Source organism: Schistocerca piceifrons, chromosome 3, assembly GCF_021461385.2.
Source record: "Schistocerca piceifrons isolate TAMUIC-IGC-003096 chromosome 3, iqSchPice1.1, whole genome shotgun sequence".
Classification (NCBI taxonomy): domain Eukaryota; kingdom Metazoa; phylum Arthropoda; class Insecta; order Orthoptera; family Acrididae; genus Schistocerca; species Schistocerca piceifrons.
The window spans coordinates 86,209,266-86,232,176 of record NC_060140.1 but is presented as its reverse complement, the minus strand read 5'-3'; the positions used below and the strand labels follow the sequence as shown (position 1 = coordinate 86,232,176).

Below are 22,911 nucleotides of genomic sequence, written 5' to 3'. Positions count from 1 at the left end.
CTGATGTTACTTCCGCCACAGTTCGTTGACTGTTTTTTTTTACCATTCTGCCCAGCTTACAACATATGAAATGAGGGGTGGTAGCCCAATCCCACGACGTCTGGCATTGTCTCACCTTGGTTTCTGCAAGTGTTGGAGAGACTCACCACAGCACTCCCGACAAGTCGTACAGTTTCTGGAATGCTCGTACCAAGCGTCCAGGCCATCACAATCCGCCCTCGGTCAAACTCAGGTAGTTCGCGCGTTTCCCCGTTCTACACACGCTCACTGATACTACACAAAATGTGCGTGTGACTGACTGGCAGTCATTCCTCGCCAGGTGACGATGCTAGCACCTGGACGGGTTTATGTCGATACTAGGTCGGTGGTCATAAAGTTCTGGCTATCAGTGCACACAGCTCTCACACGTTTTTGCATGATGAAGGAATTTCTGCTGTTTTATTCTCGGATGGTATGGATTGAATTGGATCGTTTGAGGGAAGAGACCAAACAGCGAGGTCATCACTCTCATCAGATTAGGGAAGGGCAGGGAAGGAAGTCGGCCGCGCCCTTCAAAGGAGCCACCCCGGCATTTGCCTGGAGCAATTTTGGGAAATCACGGAAAACCTAATCAGGATGGCCGGACGCGGGATTGAACCATCGTCCTCCCAAATGTGAGTCCAGTGTGCTAACCACTACACCACCTCGCTCAGTCAGATGGTTTACCCTCAATTCAAATAACTTTTCACTTTATGAGTTTACAGGCCAAGAAATTATTCAGGTGAAAAGCTGGCTGCTTCTTATGTCAGGAAAAGATTCTGCCCAGTAGAAAAAAAGTAAAGAAAACTCTTCGAAATGTTCTGAAAGCTTTTATTTAATGAAATCATAGAATCTCCATAGTTCCACATTGGAGACTTTCGTAAATGTACAGCAACAAACTAAATTATGGGAGTATAAAGTCTACACAAATTCTGTCTTGACATAACAGGATGAAGTATTTTATTTAGAAAATTGTCTACAAACATAAAAAAGTTGCTGATTGAAACACACGTAAAAGATATTTTGGTTTTTAGAACCAGCCACTCAACCTAAAACTGTAGTTTAAATTACAGCAATGTCAATGAAGTTCACAATCGCAGTTTTTCCCACTCATAACATTATATAAATGAGATTTAAAATTTATATACATTGTATTGCACATGATACAATCATGAAAAGAGTTTTACAGATACATGTATCTGCTCCACCATTCCACTCGAGATACTCACGCAGTTTCTCAATAAATTAAAATTTAATGACACTTCTGCATAACAGAAGATTAGGTTCTCAATTACTTTTCAGTTTCTTAGATTTAAACACTTTGGAGATCATAAACCTAGCAATACTGTAGAGAGCTATACAAAAGATCACTACTACAGCCACAACGAAGGCAATGACATCTAGCAGCAGGTATTGGTACCAGGTCAGGTCTTTTGCGGCACTGCGCAGATGTGGTGCTCCGTTGTGGCGAAGTACGTATTCGATCCACCAGATGGCTTTAGGCAGGCTCTCTTCCTTATGCTCACGATAGACAGCTGAGAACTGCTTCATTTTCTCGCTGAACCTGTAGAAGGAAGGACGATAGATGGCAACGCTTTTTTTCGAAGCCTAAAAAGTGGTAACAGTAAAGAATAAATACAAGAATCAACACAACTAAGTATTGGTAAATTAGAATGAGAATTATTGAGTTTGAACGTTGCTGTGCAAACGGATAATACGAAACAGAAGATGGGTAGGAAAATATTAGAAGCTATAAGGATTTATGAATAAAACCGGGAAAACTTGTTATGGTAGAGCAATCACCATACCATGACATAACTGGGTAAGAGATGACGGAAAGCCTATGAAGACCTATTAGTTTTTACAATGACCTATCAACAACTAACGATGGAACTGGTTTTCTAGAAACCGAAGGGAGAATGTTCTAAAGTAAACAAGTACAAAAACGTATGTCCATTTTATTTAACTCACAATCATTCAAGGAACTTGGGGAGCATTCCAGGTTCCGCGATACCAATTTTGAGGAAACATGAAGTGATTTTTCATTTCCACGTAATTCTTTCATTATCAAACCTACTGAACAACATAAATTCCAGTGAAAATGAGGTGACATCATAAAGCATAAGCTACGTGAGATGGTTCTTATACAGGGTGGTCCATTGATAGTGACCAGGCCAAATATCTAACGAAATAAGCATCAAACGATGAAACTACAAAGTACGAAACTTGTCTAGCTTGAAGGGGGAAACAAGTTGGCGCTATGGTTGGCGCGCTAGACGGTGCTGCCATAGGTCAAACGGATATCAACTGCGTTTTTTTTAAGGGTATACAGAATAAGTTTTTCGATGAAAAAAGCGATTTTTGGGTAAATGCATTTTCGAAAAATTTAGACTCTCCCGTTTAATACCATGTATAAAATATTTGGATGACGTGAATAGAACTATTTTAAATAATTTTTTTAAAATAATTTCGACACACGATGTTCCGCACCTTGTATATGAGATGCGAAATATACCTGATATAGACAGCCTTGCCAGAGATATAATTGAGCACAAGAGAGTTAGCTTTTCTGTTGGCTACACTGCTAGACAGTTGACAATAGATTCTGCACCATTTGTATTGTTTCCTTTGTGAGTACATCCATGTCATCGTTGTGAAAGTCGTATGTGGAGAAGTCATTGAGTTTTCTTTCCTTCAACATGCCAAGACCTAGTCTGAAGGTATTTAGAAAGCGTGTAAATTGGCGCAAGAAAGTAAAGTGTACTAAAAATTCGTCTGATTCATCTTCATCAGTATCTAATGTCCCAGTAGCGACTAACCTCAACACTGGTAGTGATACATTGAGTGATGCTGCTGCCACTACACTGGAAAGTGCTTCAAGAAGAAAACTAGCTGGAATTGAAGAAGAATACAAGAAACTAAATGCTGGGACTACAGAATATGAGGTAATTAACGTCTCTTTGTTATCAGACGTTTTGGAGAACAATGTGTGCTGCAAACAATGTGGAAAATGTGGTGTTTCATTGAAAACAAACTTACATGTAGGACTTGCTTGTGAATTAGAGTTGATGTGCAGTTATTGCAAACACAGTATTACTTTCTTCAATTCCTCACATGTTACTGCAGATACAGGTAAACTATACGATATAAACATTATACTGGTTTATGGATTACGGTGTATAGGAAAGGGCAGGGCTGCAGGTGCCATGTTGTGGGGTGTGATGAACCTCCCTCCTCCACCTTCAAAATTTAACAAACATATAACTGCAATAGGCTCTGCTCTAGAAGATGTGGCACAGGAAAACATGAAAGATGCTGTTGAGGAAGCAGTTGTTGAAAATAATAATAGCAGAGACTTGTCCATAGCTTTTGATGGAAGCTGGCAGAAGAGAGGCCACACATTTCTGAATGGTGTAGTAACAGCTACAAGTGTGGACCCTGGTAAGGTAGTTGATGTGGCAATACTTTCCAAGCATTGCAGATGCAAGGAGAAAATGAAAAATAAACATGAAGAGGAGTTCATGGCAAATTACTGTGGGTCAAGTGGTGGTATGGAAGTTGCTGGTGTAAGAAGTATTTACCAACACTCAGTAAAATGGTACAACGTTAGATACATAAATTATGTGGTGTCACCGCCAGACACCACACTTGCTAGGTGGTAGCCTTTAAATCGGCCGCGGTCCGGTAGTATACGTCGGACCCGCGTGTCGCCACTATCAGTGATTGCAGACCGAGCGCCGCCTCACGGCAGGTCTAGAGAGACGTCCTAGCACTCGCCCCAGTTGTACAGCCGACTTTGCTATCAATGGTTCACTGACAAATGACGCTGTCATTTGCCGAGACGATAGTTAGCATAGCTTTCAGCTACGTCATTTGCTACGACCTAGCAAGGCGCCATTATCATTTGCTATTTATCTTGTGATGCATGTACCATCAGACCGATGTTTACCAATTATGGATTAAAGTTAAGTATTCCAAAAGCTACGTACTTTTCTTGCTAGTATAATTACTTTACCTGTTCCAGACCTCACGCCAGCCTGCATAAGCTTAAACGCGTGCCTTTCGGCTACCTCCTAGTGGCTTGGCTGTCTTGCCAAGTCAGAACAAATTATCTTGGAGATGGTGACTCAATGGCTTTCAAAGAAATTGAGGAACTGAGACCCTATGGTAACGATGTGAAAATTTCCAAACTGGAGTGTGTTGGCCATGTTCAGAAAAGGATGGGATCAAGACTCCGATGGCTCAAGGCTAGCATGAAAGGCAAGAAATTGAGCGATGGAAAAACTTTAGATGGGAAAAATAGACTGACAGATGATACAATAGATCATATTCAGAAGTGCTATGGTCTAGCAATAAGACAGAATACAGGAGATGCAGAATTAATGAGAAGAGCGGTCTGGGCTCTGTTTTTCCGTACAGCTTCAAACAATGAGAATCCCCAACATGGGCTATGTCCAAAAGGAGACGATAGTTGGAGCAAGTACAACAGAGGCAAGGTAACTAAGAAACAATACAATCACCCTCATCGCCTGCCACCAGCCATAATGGATGAAATAAAACCAATATTCCGAGACCTCGCAGATATTAGTCTACTAAAGAAATGTCTTCATGGCCGGACTCAAAAGCCAAATGAGTGTGTGAACCATGTGATATGGAATAGACTACCTAAAACTGTGTTTGTGGGTATAAACACACTTCACTTTGGCGTTTATGGTGCTGTTTCATCATTCAATCAGGTTAATATAACAAAGTGCAAAGTTCTGCAGAAGTTGGGGCTCTGTGTAGGACTACGAACTGCCACAGCTATGCTTTGTTTGGACAAGGAACGGCTCAGGTCTTCAGATAATGCGATAAAAGTATATTCAAAGATGGCTAGACAGCATAGCAGAGCCATCAAGAGGAAGCTGTTGGACGATTCTGATGATACAAGCTATGGAGCAGGCTTGTACTGAAGTAAAAACTTTGAAGCTAATTTCTCGTAACTTTAGTTTTTTTGTGTATAAGATACATTTTCTCAGGGCCTATTTATAGTAGAAAGATGAAATTTTCTGTAGTTGTTCCTTAAGACCTTCTAATATATCTGAATTAAAAGATATGTGGAATTATTTTGTATTAATGGATGTAAATTTTAAAATACTTGTTAAAATGTATAACTTTTTTAACATTTACAAAAAATAAAATATCTGAAAAACTATACATTATTTTTTCAAAATTAATAATTCAGCATAAAGGCAGAACATATCTCGGCGTTCTGTGAAAAAATCAAGAGTATCGTCCAAATAACAAATGAGAAAACGTTCCTAACTTTTAGCTCAATTTAACATTGTAAGCATTGGGCGTTCCGTATACCCTTAAATAGGAACCCCCATTTTTATTACATATTCGTGTAGTACGTAAAGAAATATGAATGTTTTAGTTGGACAACTTTTTTCGCTTTGTGATAGATGGCACTGTAATAGTCACTAACGTATAAGTACGTGGTATCACGTAACATTCCGCCAGTGCGGACGGTATTTGCTTCGTGATACATTACCTGTGTTAAAATGGACCGTTTACCAATTGCGGAAAAGGTCGATATCGTGTTGATGTATGGCTATCGTAATCAAAATGCCCAACGGGCGTGTGCTATGTATGCTGCTTGGTATCCTGGACGACATCATCCAAGTGTCCGGACCGTTCGCCGCATAATTACGTTATTTAAGGAAACAGGCAGTGTTCAGCCACATGTGAAACGTCAACCACGAGCTGCAACAAATGATGATGCCCAAGTAGGTGTTTTAGCTGCTGTCGCGGCTAATCCGCACTTCAGTAGCAGACAAACTGCGCGAGAATCGGGAATCTCAAAAACATCGGTTTTGAGAATGCTACATCAACATCGATTGCAAAAAAATGGCTCTGAGCACTATGGGACTTTACATCTATGGTCATCAGTCCCCTATAACTTAGAACTACTTAAACCTAACTAACCTAAGGTCATCTCACAACACCCAGTCATCACAAGGCAGAGAAAATCCCTGACCCCGCCGGGAATCGAACCCGGGAACCCGGGCGCGGGAAGCGAGAACGCTTCCGCATGACCTACTACAAGATGTGTCACTGCATGACAGAATGGCGATGTATTCGAACATGATGGATGTCCGGCACATAGGTCGCGTGCGGTTGAAGCGGTATTGAATAGCCTATTTCACGACGGGTGGATTGGTCGTCGAAGCACCATACCATGGCCCGCACGTTCACCGGATCCGACGTTCCCTGATTTCTTTCTGTAGGGAAAGTTGAAGGATATTTGCTATCGTGATCCACCGACAACGCCTGACAACATGCGTCAGCGCATTGTCAATGCATGTGCGAACATTACGGAAGGCGAATTACTCACTGTTGAGAGGAATGTCGTTATACGTATTGCCAAATGCATTGAGGTTGACGGACATCATTTTGAACATTTATTGCATTAATGTGGTATTTACAGGTAATCACGCTGTAACAGCACGCGTTCTCAGAAATGATAAGTTCACTAAGGTACATGTATCACATTGGAACAACCGAAATAAAATGTTCAAACGTACCTACGTTCGTTATTTTAATTTAAAAAACCTACCTGTTACCAACTGTTGGTGTAAAATTGAGAGCCATATGTTTGTGACTATTACAGCGCCATCTATCACAAAACGAAAAACGTGGTCCATCTAAAACATTCGTATTTCTTTACGTACTACACGAATATGTAATAAAAAAATGGGGGTTCCTATTTTAAAAAAAACGCAGTTGATATCCGTTTGACCTATGGCAGCGCCATCTAGCGGGCCAACCATAGCGCCTCCTGGTTTCCCTCTTCAAGCTAGACAAGTTTCGTTCTTTGTAGTTTTTACGTTTGACGCTTATTGCGTGAGGTATTTGGCCTGGTCACGATCAATGGACCACCCTGTACATGGTACACTAAACATATTTTGTGTCTACGCTAGAGTGTAGCTAGAGATCGCACAAAGAGGACAATCCTGGCGTTACTGGAGTTTACCTGTGACGCTTGGTATCGCTGAAGCAAAAATAGCTTCACGAGTCACAGGGCAACCCGCGACTAGACATCCTGGCAAATACGATTCTCGATATGGTAGCTACCTGTCTAGAATGATAATAAGACAATTTTGTTTTTGAGTTTTAACCAGAAATGGTGAAGATGCTGTGGGATACAAATTTCATCAGTCCATACCACCAGCCGGAGCAGCTCCCACAACAAAAACCAAACCTTTTCAGTGAGTTCTGAAGTTGTAGGCAGAATGTCCTTTGGAGTCGTTTTGTAAGTAGGCTGTTTAGGTTGTTATGTTGGTAACGCCACGTAGCGCTCTGTATAGGTTATTGTCAGTCAGGGCCATTCTTTTGTAGGGATTATTGAAAGTCCGATTGCGTTACGCTAAAAATATTGTGTGTCAGTTCAGTGATGATCAGAATAAGTAAAGAGAGAAATGTCTGAATACGTTCAGTTTTGCTCAGCTGTTTGAAAATCAAATAACGTAAGAGATATACCAGCACAGTAATTCATAAATTTTTCTAAGCAGATGTTTCATATGTCGACCCTTAGCCGAGGATACCTCACTGGAATCTTCTGATTTGTTCTTGTAATTTGTGTAAGTAGTGTAGCTATTGTTTATTGCTAGCGCGTAATTGTAGAGAGAATTTCCTTTGTAGTTGTAGTTTTTCATTGTTGTACAGTAAAACAGTTGTGGTATGCATGTAGATTTGCACCAAGTATTTCGCAGCTGTGCTTGGAATTAACTAGATATTATTTTCAGTGATATGTTCATATGTTTTACTGTTTTTGCTCTTCAAATTGTGCTTTTCTTGTTATCGTGTGAAATACGTGATAATTATGACGTGTGAAAAACGTAACACTAGGCTCCAAAGTAAATTAAGAAATGATAGTGACGACGAGCGTAGCTTATCAGCACCACCGTCTAATGAATTAACAGACATTCAAAGCAGTAATTTGGTAATTGTGCGTAGGGAAATGGAGCGAGCGCAAAATAATGGTGTAGACAGTGAAACAGTTAATGAACAGGGAAGCATTATCGATAGATCGGTCGGCAACAGCTCGCTTCAGGAATCCGAAATGACAGGACAAAATTTTGCAAATACTGTAGATTCAGGTTCTGCGTGCTCACCTTTTTCTCAATTAAGTCAAGACACATATTCTGCTTTCCAAAATGCAAATCAGCCACAGACTGCACGCAGCACAGTCAGTGATTTTCATACAGAGCGCTACGTGACGGTACCAATATAAAAACCTAAAGAGCCTACTTACAATTTCATATCCATACTAAAGCAACAGATTTTTGATGACGGTTAAATAATTTAATCAGTATGTTAACTCTGATTGTCCTCACTGCGGTTAGACTGTAACAGGCGTCCAGACTATCTAACCTCTTATTTTCGTTTCCGTTCCCATGTATTAAGATTACTGCAGGTTACACAGTGGTCAGGTCAATGACACCAGTTCTGCCTTCACGTAGAAAAACGTACAGAGATATTAACCGTGCGTCTCAATTGCGAATCGTGATATACAGAGCAGCATCGTCAAAACACAAACCACTCCTGCAGCTGCTATACAATTCACTGGAGCATTTTTATGCAAAAGACAGAAGATCATTGAGCTTAATAACCTACTGCAAATAACGCTGATTTAGTGACATGCTGTCGTATTTTACCTTTTATCTTCAATGAGCTCGCGAATGGCATCCGGAACCGAGTCTCTCGTGACGTCCCAGAATTTGAGCTCAATGCCGATGCCGGCGTCGACCATTTTCGCCACGTTGTGGTGCTGGTCACCGAAGAAAGGAATCCCCAGTAGAGGGACTCCGTAATAGGCGGCCTCATTAAAGCTCTGCAGTCCGCCCTGAGTGATGAACACGCGCACATTGGGATGTGCTGTAAGCCAGAAAACAGAGGTCACTGAAATTGCGCAATACATCAATAATCGATGGTGCAAGAGAAGATTAACAGTAAACAACCATTTGTGTACTGCTGATTTGTTTTTTCTAAATTTACTGTTATATCATCAAGAGAAATGTTCGTAGAAGTAAGGATGTATGTCTTGGATAGTCCTGGGACGAGTTCCCTCGTCATTTGAGCGTTAGCTTCTCTTGTAGTATTTGCTACTGGGGCCTGCTGACATTTTCAATTTTTCTAGCTTCAAGAGGGCCCTAAAGTGACGAAAACAACTCAAGGATTGATGGGTCGAGAGTTTTGTAAGCGACACCCGACATAGTGTATTACACTTTAACAGAAGTGTACCAGCAAACCGGATGCGGCAACTGTATCCAAGTACACTTTGCTCCCGGTATAATCGATTTCACTACTCGCGAATTCGATTGTTGTTGTTGTTTCGTCCATTAATCTTGAGGTTGGTTAGACTCAATTCACATTCCTAGCGCATGTACGATATCCTCTTCATTTCATCATTCCACGTTCTGTTAGGCCTGTCCCTGCGACTTTTGCATTCCGCTATCCCTTCAGTTTTCAGCAATGACTCATGTCACAATTCGTGTCGAACCATTGTGTATCTTCATATGACTTTGTATTTTGTTAACATTTTTTCTCGTTAACTCGTTGCAGAACGTCTGTGTTCCTTTCACACTCTATAAGTCTGATCTTTAATACTCTCCTCAAATGACACATGTCAGAAGGTTTCTAATCATTTCGTTTCCGTTTGCCTCATTGCCCACGTTTTGCACTTTTGTAGAGCAGTGCTTAACTCCTCGCGTATTTTTTTCTGATCTTAGCTTTGAATTTTCAGATGTCTGCAGCTGTTAAGTATTACAGAAAATATTTTTGCCTTGTGGAATGTCTAGCATCTTCCTTCATTGTCTACTCTACACCTCCACTCTACCCTTCCCATTCCCATTCCCGATGTCATGTGCCGATTTTCACAGAGAGAATCCGTAACTGATATCAAGTTGTCTAAAAACGGAAAATACAGGGTTATTACAAATGATTGAAGCGATTTCACAGCTCTACAATAACTTTATTATTTGAGATATTTTCACAATGCTTTGCACACACATACAAAAACCCAAAAAGTTTTTTTATGCATTCACAAATGTTCGATATGTGCCCCTTTAGTGATTTGGCAGACATCAAGCCGATAATCAAGTTCCACCCACACTCGGCGCAGCATGTCCCCATCAATGAGTTCGAAAGCATCGTTGATGCGAGCTCACAGTTCTGGCACGTTTCTTGGTAGAGGAGGTTTAAACACTGAATCTTTCACATAACCCCACAGAAAGAAATCGCATGGGGTTAAGTCGGGAGAGCGTGGAGGCCATGACATGAATTGCTGATCATGATCTCCACCACGACCGATCCATCGGTTTTCCAATCTCCTGTTTAAGAAATGCCGAACATCATGATGGAAATGCGGTGGAGCACCATCCTGCTGAAAGATGAAGTCGGCGCTGTCGGTCTCCAGTTGTGGCATGAGCCAATTTTCCAGCATGTCCAGATACACGTGTCCTGTAACGTTTTTTTCGCAGAAGAAAAAGGGGCCGTAAACTTTAAACCGTGAGATTGCACAAAACACGTTAACTTTTGGTGAATTGCGAATTTGCTGCACGAATGTGTGAGGATTCTCTACCGCCCAGATTCGCACATTGTGTCTGTTCACTTTACCATTAAGAAAAAATGTTGCTTCATCACTGAAAACAAGTTTCGCACTGAACACATCCTCTTCCATGAGCTGTTGCAACCGCGCCGAAAATTCAAAGCGTTTGACCTTGTCATCGGGGGTCAGGGCTTGTAGCAATTGCAAACGGTAGGTAAGGCTTCTGCTTTAGCCTTTTCCGTAAGATTTTCCAAACCGTCGGCTGTGGTACGTTTAGCTCCCTGCTTGCTTTATTCGTCGACTTCCGCAGGCTACGCGTGAAACTTGCCCGCACGCGTTCAACCGTCTCTTCGCTCACTGCAGGCCGACCCGTTGATTTCCCCTTACAGAGGCATCCAGAAGCTTTAAACTGCGCATACCATCGCCGAATGGAGTTAGCGGTTGCTGGATCTTTGTTGAACTTCGTCCTGAAGTGTCGTTGCACTATTATGACTGACTGATGTGAGTGCATTTCAAGCACGACATACGCTTTCTCGGCTCCTGTCGCCATTTTGTCTCACTGCGCTCTCGAGCGCTCTGGCGGCAGAAACCTGAAGTGCGGCTTCATCCGAACAAAACTTTATGAGTTTTTGTACATATCTGTAGTGTGTCGTGACCATATGTCAATGAATGGAGCTACAGTGAATTTATGAAATCGCTTCAATCATTTGTAATAGCCCTGTATTTTACTTCATTCCAAGTAATCCAAACCCTTCTTCAAATCCACAAATACAAGATATGTTTCCTTGGCTTTCCTAAATATATCCTCCATTGCTGACGGCAGCACTAATATCATTTCCCGAGTACCCCTGCCATCAGTAAAACCAAACTGTTCCTTATGACTGAACATTGTTTAGAACACATTAATATCACCTTAAATTTTTGTCTATATTTCATAACTAAGTGCACTAGTTTACTTAATTGCAACCGAGCGGGGTGACGCAGTGGTTAACACACTAGATTCGCATTTGGGAGAACGACGGCCATCCTGATTTAGGTTTTCTGTGATTTCTCCAAATCGTTCTAGGCAAATCCTGGGATGGTTCCTCCGAAAGGGTACGGCCGATTTACTTCCCCATCCCTCCATAATCCGAGCTTGTGCTCCGTCTCTAATGACTTCGTGTCGGCGGGACGTTAAACACTAATCTTGTTTTCCTCCTCTTAATTGTGAATTGAGCGTGCTTCGCACAACGCTTAGTGCTATTCGTGCTTCCGTATCATTAATCACACTCGTACAGCATCTTCTATGAACACCTTAGTTTTGACAATACAACAAGATTGCGTAGGAAAGCTTATTGACTATAATGGTTGACGCCAGAGAAAACGACATGTAACGGAGGCATATGCAAGAGAGCAAAGACGTCGCAGTTAAGAAGGGATTCTGTTGTTGGCGATGGAGAAAGCCGGATGTCCCAAAATAGGTCGAAGATAAGTTACAACGTGTACGCTGGAAATGGTGCTCCATCTTTAATGACCTCTTCGTTGATGGGGCGTTAAGTCGTTGTCTTCTTTCCTTTCTTGTGGCTTCGGACAATATTGCTCTAATTGTTTAATGTTTATATTGTGTTGTGCTGAATAAGTTTGTGCAATGTGAAATTTACTACCGCCAAGACAATAACCCTGGTAGTTTCTAAATGGAGGTTGAAATTAAGATTTTTTAAAGTTACAAAGTCATGTGGATTGTTCATACTATAGAAAAGAACAAACAGTACTAAAATTTTTATTGCCCATTAAAGGTGAAACATTCACGGAAGTGATTCAGCGTCTTCAGAATCTTGTGACACGTAGTCGGGATACAGAATGCTCGAAGGAGGGACCTGGTACTGAATACTGTGAACATTGAGTGCAGTCATAATCATGAACCTGACTGTACAACTAGTTGGTGCCTGGCAGCAGCGTTACTCTTCTGGGAGCTCACATGACGTTGCCCTTAGTCGAGGAAATCTATTTGAGGCAAATGGTACTGAACACTTTTTATCGTAACTATTTTAACATTCAGTTTGTAATAATTTAGCATCTCTTATAAATGATCTGGGACTGACAACAGTAACAATTTTTCAGAATGAAAGTGTTATATGTCTTCTCTCGACGGTTAGCTGGATAAAAGCTGTAAGTCATTTCCACATCAATTTAATCTTAGTGGTTTTTTTCTGGTTGCGAGACCGGTACCTCTGTGATGGTCCTGCTGCTGGTGTTTCTCCAGTCATTGACTCAGTAAGATGCTGAACATTGGAAGCAGTAGTACCACCATCTTTTGCGCTTTACGAAAGTGAAGCTGTGCAAAGATAGGTACGGCGTTTTCCGTGGAACGCTGTGCACTTCACTCGGTCCTCAATCGTTTTGTTTCCCAGAAGTAGTAGTCTTTTACGTTTCTTCTCTTCCTGTGCAATTACAAATCTTTAAATAGCCAAAGCACTTCTTACTTTCAAGTACCTAGCCTCGGAAAGCGAATTTGGTGGTTTAAACTCGAGACTTGGATGCCGTATTGTTTGTGCTATAGAGAGCCACGTTTGGTCTACCGAATGGTCCAAAATGATCAACTTATTGTAATGGAAACCAACAGAGGGAGAATGAAAAACAATGGAAGAACACTCCAAAGTCATGGAACATCCCAACATGTATGGATGCTATCGCTGGAAAACACGTATCATCCACCTAACTCGCAGCAAATGACTTTTTTTTAATTACAGGAGATATTCTGCAATTGATGCTTTGTATCTGTGATACAGATTACAAATTTATCATCATTTCTGTCGGAGCCTATGTTACATGCAGCGATTCGACAATTTTCAAAGACTTCCCATCCGCCAGAAATATACACGAGAAGAAGTAGGTTTGGCTGTGCTCATCTATTCATCGAATGTATCTTCCAGATTTTATCTAAGAAATGGCACATTTTGTATCGTCTACTAGATCTAAAAGTGATTTTGCAGTCGCTGTTTTGTAATACCCAATTCCATTTGCAGCAGCGATGGCATTAGGCAAGATGACGCTTTTTCCAAGATCATACGAAGCAGCTGAGCATAACACCAGAAAGTAACACATACAACATCTTATTGAGATATTCTTTGCTCGGTATTTTATTGGATATGGCAAAATGAATAAAAGTAACGAGGTTAAATCTATAGATTGATGTTAATGTGCACCTGAAAGTACACAACTAGTTTTTACTTAGAAATTGCGTACTTTTACTCCAGATCCGGTCAGTCACGTTCAAGTTTCTGCACTACTTTTTCCTATAGAACTGTTTCTTCATAGAGAAGCTACACATCTAAAGATATACCCCAGTAATAATTTCTCCTCCTATTATTTTTTCTTATTCATTGTGTTTCGCTATAAATGTCAAAACATTCAAATATTACAAGAACATATATGTTTCAGTTTATACAATTTTGCACAACAAATGACATAACACCACTGATAAATATAGACTATGAACGGAAGTCTATTGCTAAGGCAGAATAGACTATGAACGGAAGACTGCTGCTAAGGCTGAATACTTAAAGTTTCTAGGTGTGTGCATTGATGAGAAATGGAATTGACTAAAACACATCGATGATCTGCTGAAACGGTTAAGCTCAGCTACTTATGCTGTTAGGTTTATTGCAAATGTTGGTGATAAACATAACAGTAAATTTTCATTCACTGCTTTCATGTGTCATCATATTTTGGGGCGATTCGTCATTAAGAGAGAAAGTATTCATTCCACAAAAGCGTGTAGTCAGAATAATAGCTGGAGCCCACCCAAGATCACCTTGCAGACATTTATTTAAGGAACTCGGGATATTCACAGTACCTTCGCTATACATATATTCACTTATGAAATTTGTCATTAATAACCCAACCCAATTCAAAAATAACAGCGAGTTGCATAGCTACAACACTAGAAGAAATGATGATAGTCACTATTCTGGATTAAATCTCGCTTTGGCACAGAAAGGAGTGAATTATGCTGCCGCAAAAATCTTTGGTCATTTGCCAAATAGTATTAAAAGTCTGAAAGATAGCCAACCAACATTTAAAAGCAAATTAAAAGAATTTCTGAATGATAACTCCTTCTACTCAACAGATGAATTGTTAGATTAATTTTTTTTACAGTTACTACTTCAGTAGTAACTGTAAAAAAAATTAATTAATTAATTATTTTGTGTAAAGAAAACTTATGTTACGGTGCGACGTTCCACATCATTACGAAATGTCGTATTCATGATCTATAGAACAAGGATTAATGTATGAATGTATCTGTATGTATCTTTACTGTAGCTGTGATGTCACCGCAAGGCACGACACTTGCTAGGTTGTAGGTTTCAAATCGGCCGCGGTCCGTCAGCACACACCGGACCCAGCCTTCAGCTAAATCAGTAGCGCGTGCAATTAAAGGCCACACCTCGTGATCAGACTTGAGTCAAATTACGCAATTTGAGGCACATAGTTCTGCCGCATACATAACAGTAAAAGAGACTGTTTTCGACTATCGATACTGAAGAATCGAGTCATAGGGTGGTGGTGAATAAGAGACGCTGATTGTTGATACTGTCGGCTGGTGGGTTGAAGCTTCGTACGTAAAGACACGGATGAACATTTAAATTAATATGTGCGCCTTATCAATGTGAACTGCAGAAAGACAGTGATTAACACTGGACGAAATGTGAGCAGTCACTGCACTTTTATTCATGGATAAACTAAGACAGTCTTCGAGTGTCAGTGGACGCAGATCGGCTGGTTACTGGTAAAACTATGCGTGTGAACTGTATCAGATTTGAACCTTTAGATAATTGTGCTTTTATGTGAACAAGCCTTGAACCGTGTGGTATTACTGAACTGAAACCGTTTCGCAAGCGCCATGGAGTAGGCAACTGTATAGACAAACATACTCCGTAAATACGGCATTGCCGCGTCTTTCAAATAGTGCCCATTCCGAAATTCCAGTCTCATGACATCAGACTCATGACTGTGTGGGAGATGCAACAGATGTATAACGGATCTCGAGACATTATGTTCAAGCAGGATCGCCAAATACCAGAATGAGCGCAATCGTCGGAGCAGCCAAAGCGGGGATTTTTAAAACTGAAAAAAACTTTAAAGTATAATATTGTCCCAGTTGTATTGTAGTTTTTGGATTTAGAGCATTGTGGCTGCAACAGTACTACCATACAAATGTAGTGTTGCTACGCATCCTTCCCTACAACCCTTCTGTTCACTTTTCAAATAGTAATCATACTTGACAGTGTCAAATGGTGCAAGACGTTCGAAAGTCTGAGAAAAATTGGGGTAAGCTATAGGGAAAGACGGGTAATATACAGTATGTACAAGGGCCAAAATGGAACAATAAGGATGCAAGATCAGGGACGAAGTACTCGCATTAAAAAGGGTGTAAGACAGGGATGTAGTCTTTCGCCCCTGCTGTTCAGTCTATGCAGCGAAGATGCAGTGATGGAAATAAAAGAAAGGTTCAAGACTGGAACTGAAGCTGAAACTATATCTATTATAAGCTTCGCTGATGACATCGCTATCCTCAGTGAAAGTTAAGGAGAATTACAGGATCTGCTGAACGGAATGAACAGTCTGGTGAGTACAGAATATGGATTCAGAGTAAATCGAAGAAGGCGGAAGTAATAAAAAGTAGACGAAATGAGAACAGCGAGGAACTTGACTTCATAACTGGCGATTACGAAAAAGAAGAAGTTAACGATTTCTGCTACTTAGGCAGCAAAATAATCCATGATGGACGGAGCAAGAATATAAAAAGTAGAGTAACACTGGCAAACAGGGCATTCCTGGCCAAGAGAAGTCTGCTAGTGGCAGACACAAGTCATAATCTCAGGGAAAAATTTCTGAGACTGTACGTTTGGAGCACAGCATTGTATGGTAGTGAAACACGGACTGTGGCAAAACCGGAAAAGAAGACCGGCAAAGCACTTGTGATGTGGTGCTACGAAAGAGCGTTGAACATTAAGTGGACTGATAAGGTAAGGAATGAGAACATTCTCGGGATAATAGGAGAGGGAAAGAATGTACGGAAAACACTGAAAAAAATAAGGAGCAGTATGGTAGAACATCTGTTAAGACATATGGGAATAGCGTCCATCGCCGTAGAGGGAGCCTTGAAGGTAAAAACTACAGAGGAAGATACAGATTGGACTACATTTAGCAATTGACAGAGGACGTGGGCTGGAAGCGCTACTCTGAGATGATGTTGGCACAGGAGAAGAAATCGTGGCAGGCTACATCATACCGGTCAGACAGCTGACGACTCAAAAACAAAAACAAAAAATCATTATGCGTTTACCATGTTTCGAAGATCCTGACTTCTCACGTAAAATAAATAACTTTCTGAAGCGAGCAAATTTTTGAACCGATGTTATACATCATTAGCACGAACCTATAACAAAAGAATTGGTTCAGAATTGCAGCCAGCACTATATTTGAATAAGACAGTTGGTTTGACAGATGTTTTGGGCTGGTTTTTTTACAACATGACACGAGTTGCATGGGTTGCATGGGTTAGTGTATTTCGAGTAACTGAGTTCATTTTTCACGCACATACTTATTATTTAACAACATTCCTACTGTATACTTGTGGCAACTATATGTAATACCAGAATATGATAATACCAGAATATGACGTTTATTTAACTTTCTCGTTTTTGCATGCTTGAGTAAAGGTAAGGGCTATTCCTCGTATATGAGCAGAGCGTTATTTCTCTTGAGGAGCACAATAAATTGCGTTTCATTCAAAAAATGGCTCTGAGCACTATGGGACTTAACATCTGAGGTCATCAGTCCCCTAGAACTTAGAACTACTTAAACCTAACTAACCTAAGGACATCACACACATCCATGCCCGAGGCAGGATTCGAACCTGGGACCGTAGCGGTCGCGCGGTTCCAGACTGAAGCGCCTAGAACCGCTCGGCCACTCCGGCCGGCTAGTTTCATTCTGTTAACTTCGGAATCCCACACATGGAATTAAGTACTGTTAACTAACATACTTACAGGATAACAATTATTGAACTATATGAAATAAAATCGCCATAACTTCTGAACGTTTTGCGTTAGGGTGTTCAAACTGTACGGTCGGCTGCGAACCCAATGGTAATTGCGCCTTGGCGACAAAGCCCACGGCCGGCCGGTGTGGCCGAGCGGTTCTAGGCGCTACAGTCAGGAACCGCGCGACCGCTACGGTCGCAGGTTCGAATCCTGCCTCGGGCATGGATGTGTGTGACGTCCTTAGGTTAGTTAGGTCTAAGTAGTTCTAAGTTCTAGGGAACTGATGACCTCAGAAGTTAAGTCCCATAGTGCTCAGAGCCATTTGAACCATTTGAGAAAGCCCACTTTCGTCTGGATGTCCAGTCACGGAATAATCTGTGCGATATTCCTCGATGGCACAGTGACTACCGAACGGTACGTGAAGGTTTCGGAAGATGATTTCATCCCCATTATACAAAGTGACCCTGATTTCGACAAGACGTGGTTCAGACAAAATGGAGCTCGACCCCAATGAAGCAGGAGAATCTTCGATGTGCTGGAGGAGCACTTTGGTGACCGAATTGTGGTCCTGGAGTACCCACGGGCCACTGCCATGGGCCTCGATTAGCCGCCATATTCTCCATATCTGAACACACGCGACCCCTTTTTGTGGGACTATGACAAAGACAAGGTGTGCAGCAATAACCACAAAACAAATTGCTCAGCTGAAAACAGCCATTCAGGACGTCATCGACAGCATCGATGTTCCGACACTTTAGCGGGTCGCGCAGAATTTAGCTATTCGTCTGCGCCACATCATCGCCAATGAAGGCAGTCACATCGTACATGTCATAACTTAAATCCGAATATCTGTAGTGACGTTTATACGTTGAATAAAGTGCGTTCACACCGTACTTTGTAATTAATTTAGTTTTTTTTCACATAGTTCAGTAATTGTGCGCTGTAAGTTCATTCAGTGTAACATAACGAGATTAGATCTACTCGCGATTACACGGTCATCTTCAAATTTAGGTCGATCATGTTGTTCTGTTACACCAAATATGGTCTTGGTGTCGGTGCCAATGCAGTCCACGGAAGTTGCCATATCGAAAATACTTCCCATTGATTTCATGTGTCACCCCTTGTGCGACTGGCAGCAGCTGTGAATATTCTTCGATTGTTTCTTATTGTTTGTTAAGCCGCGCGTTGCTGCCTGACGCTTGTTTGGAGCGCTCGTAAAAATGGTCGCGGACGAGTCGCAGCTGTGAGCTGTGTCTCGTATTGCACGGAGCAGTCAACAGCCGCACACGGCAGGTGGTGATTAGCGGAGCACGACTGGTCGAGTCGGTGTGAACGCAGTCGAATAGGCCACCAGTGTTCGTGAGCAACAACACAGTGCGGGCTCCCCACAGGCACCATAACACTGGGTATGGGTCCAGACTCCGACCAGCCCAGGCAAACCAAATACTAAGCACAGGATACCCCAGGTTCTCAATCATTTGCCACAGAACTCCTGCTGATCTTATTAGGGTCCTCATGGTGAGATTTCTCTCCGCACATGTAACGAGCTGCTCCTGAGAACCCTATTATGTTAACAGTGCTGTAAACTTCTTCAGCTAATGTACGCCAGAGAGCAGTTGAATGGAATGGATAGTGTCTTGAAAGACGGATATAAGATGAACGTCAACAAAAGCAAAACGAGGATAATCGAATGTAGTCGAATTGAGTCGGGTGATGCTGAGGGAATTAGTTTAGGAAATGAGACACTTAAAGTAGTGAAGGAGTTTCGCTATTTTGGGAGCAAAATAACTGATGATGGTCGAAGTAGAGAGGATATAAGATGTAGACTGGCAATGGCAAGGAAAGCGTTTCCGAAGAAGAGAAATTTGTTAACACCGAGTATAGACTTAAGTGTCAGGAAGTCGTTTCTGAAATTTTTGTATGGAGTGTAGCCATGTATGGAAGTGAAACATGGACGATAAATAGTCTAGACAAGAAGAGAATAGAAGCTTTCGAAATGTGGTGCTACAGAAGAACACTGAAGATTAGATGGGTAGATCACATAACTAATGAGGAGGTATTGACTAGGATTGGGGAGAAGAGGATCGGTTGGTAGGACATGTTCTGAGGCATCAAGGGATCACCAATTTAGTATTGGAGAGCAGCGTGGAGGGTAACAATCGTACAAGGAGACCAAGAGATGAATACACCAAGCAGATTCAGAAGGATGTGGGTTGCAGTAGGTACTGGGAGATGAACAAGCTTGCACAGGATAGAGTAGCATGAAGAGCTGCATCAACCCAGTCTCAGGACTGAAGACCACAACAACAACAATGTACGCCAAATATCTTCATACAGAGGACTGGGTAGCCCACAGCTAATTTTATCAGTGAGCATTTGTATGGTCGTGAAGGGTTCTCAGATGATACTGAATCCTAAAAAGTGCGTTTCCTGACACATTAAACGACTGTTCAAGTGTGCAACACATTGCTCGTAAGTGTTAAGTCACACGACGCACATTCTGAACCTACTCACCAACGTTCCCTTTTCATTAATTAAGTGTGATCATCAAGTCATTCTAATGCTCGAAATCTGCAGGAGGCTGGCTTTGCTACTTCGCTTAAGTTTTGCTGCGAATCCAGTGACTAGATGTTCAGTACAAGTTGAGATGGTAATCATTGGGAAAACACATCTCCATGGCAACTTCAGATCTTCACCAATTAGAGAAATAATTTGTACTGTTTTCTTGAAAAGGCCATCTCGGATTTAGTTCATTAGTCTTTATTAGAACTTGGCGAATATGTCTGTGAAGTATGACGAGTGTATTTGTATCTTGTGAACGACCATTACTGGTGCTTGGCCAGTATGTGTCCTATAATGCCTTGACGCCTGAACGATTATGTAGCGAAAGAAAGGCAATGGATGAAAGCAAGTACTAACACATAGCCAAGTCGTCTCGATTAACATCGAGGTTACGGCTGGCTTAACATTCTGGTTTGATAGACGGATTACAATGTGAAATGTCACGTACCTTCACACCATGAGACAATATGGTGAAATTTTGGATTTAACGGAGGTTGGTGGACAGATATTCTACACCACTGGCCATTAAAATTGCTACACCACGAAGATGACGTGCGACAGACGCGAAATTTAACTGAGAGGAAGAAGATAATTTGATATGCAAATGATTAGCTTTTCAGAGCATTCACACAAGGTTGGCGCCGGTGGCGAAACCTACAACGTGCTGGCATGAGGAAAGCTCCCAACCGATTTCTCATACACAAATAGCAGTTGACCGGCGTTTCCTGGTGCAACGTTGTTGTGATGCCTCGTGTGAGGAGGAGAAATGCGTATCAAGACGTTTCCGTCTTTGATAAAGGTCGGATTGTAGCCTATCGCGACTGTGGATTATCGTATCACGACATTGCTGCTAGCGTTGGTCGAGATCTAATGACTATTAGCAGAATGTGGAATCGGTAGGTTCAGGTGAGTAATATGGAACGCCGTGCTGGATCCCAACGGCCTCGTGTCACTAGTTGTCGAGATGACAGGCATCTTATCCGCATGGCTGTAACGGATCGTGCAGCCACGTCTCGACCCCTGAGTCAACAGATGAGGACGTTTGCAAGACAACAACCATCTGCACGAGCAGTTCGAATACGTTTGCAGAAGCATGGACTATCAGCTCGGAGACCACGACGGCCTCGGGTACCCTTCACGCTGCATCACAGACAGGAGCTCCTGCGATGGTGTACTCAACTACGAACCTAGGTGCACGAATGCCAAAACGTCATATTTTCGGATGAATCCAGGTTCTGTTTACGGCATCATGATGGTCGCATCCGTGTTTGGCGACATCGCGGTGAACGCACATTGGAAGCGTGTATTCGTCATCACGCACATTGGAAGCGTGATGGTATGAGGTGCCATTGGTTACACGTCTCGGTCACCTCTTGTTTGCATTGACGGCACTTTTAACAGTGGACGCTACATTTCAGATGTGTTACGACCCGTGGCTCTACCCTTCACTCGATAATTGCGAAACCCTACATTTCAGCAGGATAATGCACGACCGCATGTTGCAGGTCCTGTACGGGCCTTTGGATACAGAAAATGTTTGACTGCTGCCCTGGCCAGCACATTCTCCAGATCTCTCACCAATTGAAAACGTCTCGTCAATGGCGGCCGAGCAACTGGCTCGTCACAATACGCCAGTCACTACTCTTGATGAACTGTGGTATCGTATTGAAGCTGGACGGGCAGCTGTACCTGTACACGCCTTCCAAGCTCTGTTTGACTCAATGCCCAGGCGTATCAAGGCCGTCATTACGGCCAGAGGTGGTTGTTCTGGGTACTGATTTCTCAGGATCTATGCACCCAAATTGCGTGAAAATGTAATCACATGTCAGTTCTAGTATAATATATTTGTCCAATGAATACCCGTTTATAATCTGCATTTCTTCTTGGTGTAGCAGTTTTAATGGCCAGTAGTGTAACAGTCAGTCACCTGCTGCAGACGATCAAACACTGCTGATGAAAGTTTGTTTCATGGTCAGCAAGCGAGCCGGTTATTTCCAGATAAACACGGCTACACTTGCAGGCAGCAGCAATACATTGCAAAGAACAGACAAAGTAGTTTTCACTGCCTAGACCTACAAGTGGTGTTCATACGGATATGATACATCTATGATTCTTGCAAAGTCAGTTAATCTTAAGTAAGTGAGGTACACAAACGCTGGAAAGAGATATACATATCAGACATGGTATTTGTGATGTTGATGCGTGAGCTGTGTCATACCTAGTACAGACTGCTGAGGCAGCCACTTTGAGACTTTGACGTTGGGCGGCAGGTTTTCCATGTCCTTCTCCCATTTCCACAGCACCCGCTGCGGGATTTTCTTGAAACCCTCGAGAAACTCCAGCCTCTTATCTTCTGGCATCGTACTCGCCTGCAGAGTGGAACCCAGACTGAAGTAGACGGCGCCGTGTTCTGCCCCATCCAGCCAGTCCTGTATGTCCTATTCGTAAAAGTAAACACTGAGTTGTAAACACCTAAAATAACCGAACTTTTAAGTATTATCAAAGCAATTGCAGAGCAGACGCGCCATAAACTGTAACGATACAATCATGCAAATACACGGCTCCATGAGTCAACAACCGTAAAGAATAACAAGTGAAAGAAAATTATTCATGTAACTAATAGCTCAGACTTCACTACGAATCGAGAATGTGGCATATGTGCTTTTAGAGAATAGTCTCTGCTTTCGCTATGCACATAGCGAAGATTAGGGC

At 42.0% G+C, this 22,911-nt stretch overlaps 1 protein-coding gene across 1 annotated transcript in view; it reads right to left on the bottom strand.

Annotated features, from left to right (window-relative positions):
• Window positions 1-833: 833 nt before the first annotated feature.
• The window catches only part of LOC124788005 (UDP-glucosyltransferase 2-like), a 60,930-nt gene continuing 38,852 nt past the window's right edge, over window positions 834-22,911 (bottom strand). The window contains exons 5-7 of the mRNA XM_047255047.1: window positions 22,418-22,637; window positions 8,718-8,937; window positions 834-1,582 (exon numbers count right to left, since the gene is read on the bottom strand). Coding sequence (XP_047111003.1) covers window positions 1,306-1,582; window positions 8,718-8,937; window positions 22,418-22,637 — 717 coding nt within the window. The 3' untranslated portion in view covers window positions 834-1,305. The remainder of the gene's footprint in view (window positions 1,583-8,717; window positions 8,938-22,417; window positions 22,638-22,911) is intronic.